Consider the following 4,586-nt stretch of genomic DNA (forward strand, 5'->3'; position numbering starts at 1 on the left):
ATTTTATTATTCCTAAATTGTGAGAGTTGCCGATAACAATAATAATAATGATTTCATAACTTGATGTTATGCTTTAATTATAAAGAGAAAGAAAAAAGAAAAGAAAAGGTTTATTTCTTTTAATTAAAAAAAAAAATAATTATGAATTCAATTATTTACTTTTTTTTTTTAATTTACACGACGTTGTTTCTTTAAAAGAAATTCCTGTAAAAATTTTTCAATTATATAAAAAAAATAAATAATTATTTAACAATTTGCATGCTGTTAAAAAAAAAATAAATAAATAAAAATTTCCTCATCACTATGGAAAATTATCAAATTGAAAATTTAAATAAGGGAATTTCAAGCAAATTTTTTTTTTTTTTAAAACCGCCTGAATTTTCTTTTTTTTCGTATGAGGCGAAACTAATCATTTATTTCTATTCGAATTTTTTTTTTTTTTTTTTTTTTAAAAAGTTATTGAAACAAAAAAAAAACGAAAATCTACTTTTTCTAAGGTTTTAAATGGTAAAAAAAACTACAAATCAAGGTCTTGGTTTGAAAAAAAAAAAAAAAAAATTAATATTTTAGTTGAACTAAAATGACAAGGTGTGGTGTGTGTGTGTGAACATTTTTTTTTTTTTTTTTGACAAAAAAATAAAATATATTAAAAATAAAAAAACCTAATAATCACTAAAAATTGATGCAAATCAGTTATTATAATATTCGGCTATAATTTGAAAAAGCCAAATGGTAACTAAACTATTTATATATTTATATATATATATATATATATATATATATATATATATATATATTTATAAATGTGGCTCAAGTGCACGATATATATCTTACTTCTTTTTTGCTTTTCTTCCTTCCCATATACTTGAGTGGCAATAAGAATAAGAGAGAGAAAATATATATATATATATTTATGTAAATATATATATGTGTGTACATGCATTTTTATTTTTTTACTTATGTATATATATATTTACATATAAAGAAAGAAAAAAATAATTAAAAACGAATGTTTCATTGTTTAAATAATTCTCAATTTTATTTGTTGTTGTTAAATGGAGAAAAATTTGTATACATAAGAAGTTATGCAAAAGAATTAGCCTTTATTTAATAATAATAAAAAAAATTATGTAAATAAAATGTCCATATTTCTTTCATTAATAATGAATAAATAATTTTTAAAAAAATTTAAACAATTACTTATACGATATATAAAACTTGCGATCGAATTAAATATAATTAAAAAAGAACAAGAGGGGGGGGGGAAATTATGTGAGTCATTCATAGTGTATATCATAATCACACGTTCAACGGAAAATTGGTTACACTGAGGAAAATTTTCAAATCAAAACGGAAATACATTGTATTTTTCCTCCTCTCTCTCTCTATCTCTTCTCTGTCTCTCTCTCTTTCTCTCTCTCTCACCGGAAATCCCAATTATTATTCCTTATTACAACAACACACAACTTTAAATTTTCAATATTTTAGTTAGGTAATTAAAAATAAAAAATATACATTTTTTATATCTTTCATTTGTATCCCTCTATCTGAGGGAAAATTTTTTCACTTGAGTTAATTTACAAATAAATAAATAAATAAATATTAATAAATTTCAAATATTTAACAATCCTAAATTATCTACAAAATTTTACTATTTATTACTATTTCCTATTTTTGTTTAAATAAAAGCTTCATATTATAATACATTAACACAATTTTACTTTTTTTAAAGAAAATTTTCACAAAAACTACTACTTGTTGAGAAACAACTAACGTTAATTGTGTGTAAAATTAAAAATAAAAATTTATTATATATATATATGTATGCATTCAATGTAAAATAATTTTCACCGAAGAACATAAAAAACTTTTATGGGAAAGCAATAAAATAAAATAAAAATTACAATTGAAATATTTTACATATAAATATCGATATTATAAAATATTGTTAACTGTGTGCACATTTTTTAAATAAAATAATTAAATTTTGTACCTATAATAATAATTTTTTTTTTACATTTATTCATGAGTGTGTGTGTGCGTGTTTTACTAAATTTAACGTAATTTAAATAATGATAATAACAAATGGAAACTGACAGAACTTTTCAAGTCAACAAACCAAAGAAATATTCAGCAACATAATTTCGAAAAACGATGTAAATTATCCGTACCGGCGGAAAAAAAAAACCCCAGACAGGCAAAGAAGCGAACAAAAGGTTAAAATAGAGAAAGTTGAAAATAGAAATAGCCCCAGGATAAGAGGGAATAAAGACAGAAACTATTTTCGTGAAACCAGAACTGGGAGCCATGCCTACTTCATTCATTAAAAGAAAATTCGAAAAAGATTTACAGAGAAGATTCACAAGAAGTACAGGAAATTACGTAATGTGGTGGGACGGCCCACATTTTTCAATAGCGCCACCCTTTATTCCAGCATTTATTCCAAAGGAATCGGATCCGAAAAGTTTTTTTTTTTGAAGATTGTCAAAAAAAAAAGTTAAAATAATAATAATAAAAATACATACCTCTCCGTCCGCTCTTTTCTTTTCCAATTCTTTAAATTTTTCATTTTCTTGAGCAATTCGTTGTTCGATGGCAGCTAGGGATTCTCTGGTAAACGGTCTGAACAATCGTTGTTCTTCCTCGGAATGAAAATCCGAGATGTCTGACATTTTCTAATTAAACTGCTAACAATACCTCAGAAGGCGTGTCCCGGAGGGTGCCTTCGCCTCTAGGACCCTCCCAACCTCTACCATAGCTTTCCTGAAAATTTAATAATAAATATTATTTAAATGTCTACTGCTGTTTATTAATATATATATATATATATATATATATATATATATATATTAATAATAATAATTAAATACTTACCGTTTTCCCATGTAATAAATGATATTGTTTTTTTTTTGTGAGAAACGTCACAAGATCAACATAATCCTTAGCGAGTTTCAGCTTGAAGCCGGAATAACCTTTTGTAAATAAAAAAAAAAAAAAAAAATTTTTTTACACAAAATATAAATAAATAAAAATCATATTCATACAATTTATAAATTATTATATTATTAATATGAGATTCGATAATAATAAAATTAATCCGTCAATATCGAAAACATTTTGTCATCGTCATTATTATTATTATTTATTAATCAATAAAAATAGGTTTTATATAAAGAATATAATATGAAATCAGTATAGAAATTTAATTGAGTTTTTAATATATATTATTTTATAACTTTGCACTTAATATTATTATTATTATTCTCCCATATTAATTTTTTTCTAAATAAAATTCACTTTATTAAAAAGTTTTCTTTTATTCAAAATGATGATGATGATGAATAAAAAACATTTTATTTATTTATCAATATGAAATTTTAATATTTATTTAAATGTATCGTGATATTATTATAAAGCATTTAAACCCCCCCCTATCCTCCCCTTCCCGAAAAAAAAAAAAAAACATCTTCCTCTTCTCGGGAATTTTTTTTTTTTTTATACAAAATTTTCTACCAATAATTTTAGTGAAAAAAAAAAAAAAAAGAAAACTCAATAAGTTTCCATTATGCGGAATAATGTAAATTAACAAAAAAAAAAAAAAAGGCAAGAAATAATAATAATAATAATAATAATATTAATGTTGAGATTGAATAATTGAAACATTCAAACATGCACACAAACATCAGTTTAAAAAAAGTTAAAAAAAAAAAAAAAAAAATCAATCAAATTTTTTAAAAAAAAAAAAAGAAAAGAAAAGAAAATTTATTTATTTATTGTGTAAATAAGAAAAAACAACAGCACAAACATTTTGATCTGATTTAAGTTGAAAAAAAATTTATTGATCTTAAATAATTATAATCAATCTTTTTTTTAAATAGGTTTTGGTAAATAGTTTGTGTATAAAAATTTTATTATTATTATTATTATTTCCTTTTCCTTTTACTTTTCAGGGATTTCTCAAAACACTGTGTCAATTGTGATTGTATTAATAAAATAAAATAAGAATGATGATATATATTTGAATAAAAATTATATTATTAATTAATTGAAAAAAAAAGTCAAGGTAAAGAAATGTTTAATTAAAGATTTTACACAGGGAAAAAAAAAGAAAAAAAAAAAAAGAAAATACGAAGCCTGGTAGAGACCACGTTTCGACTGGGGCTAAAAATGAATTGAATTAATTGGGGGCTGCGCGCTGCAATGCGACCGTGACGTCACCCACTCCAGGCGCCACTACTCCTCTCTCTCTCTCTCTCTCTCTCTTTCTTAATTTCACGTTTTACTTTTTTTTTTTTTTTCCAGTTGTTTCCCATAACTTTTTTTTCTCTTTCTCTTTCTCTCTATATAATATTTGACAATTATAACAAAATATTATTATTTTCAATTTTTTTTTTTTGGATTTATGTCAAATGATGATGATGATGATGATGATATTATGAATCAATCAATGGCATACATACATAATGTAAAAATGAATAACATTCTATATAGAATTTAACTTAATGAAAATTCTTTTCTTTTCTTTTCTTATTAATTTCTACAAGATAATTAACCAAAAAAAAAAAAAATCTTGATATTTTTTAGTA

The 4,586-nt window shown here is 22.8% G+C and overlaps 1 protein-coding gene across 1 annotated transcript in view; it reads right to left on the reverse strand.

Moving 5' to 3' along the window:
• The window catches only part of Phum_PHUM306900 (sodium channel protein type 4 subunit alpha, putative), a gene marked incomplete at both ends in the record, with an annotated part of 17,724 nt that extends 15,052 nt beyond the window's left edge, over window positions 1-2,672 (reverse strand). The window contains one exon of the mRNA XM_002427203.1: window positions 2,522-2,672. Coding sequence (XP_002427248.1) covers window positions 2,522-2,672 — 151 coding nt within the window. The remainder of the gene's footprint in view (window positions 1-2,521) is intronic.
• Between the last annotated feature and the right edge of the window lie 1,914 nt (window positions 2,673-4,586).

This window comes from Pediculus humanus, genomic scaffold (genome assembly GCF_000006295.1).
Source record: "Pediculus humanus corporis 1103172107707 genomic scaffold, whole genome shotgun sequence".
NCBI classification, from domain to species: domain Eukaryota; kingdom Metazoa; phylum Arthropoda; class Insecta; order Psocodea; family Pediculidae; genus Pediculus; species Pediculus humanus.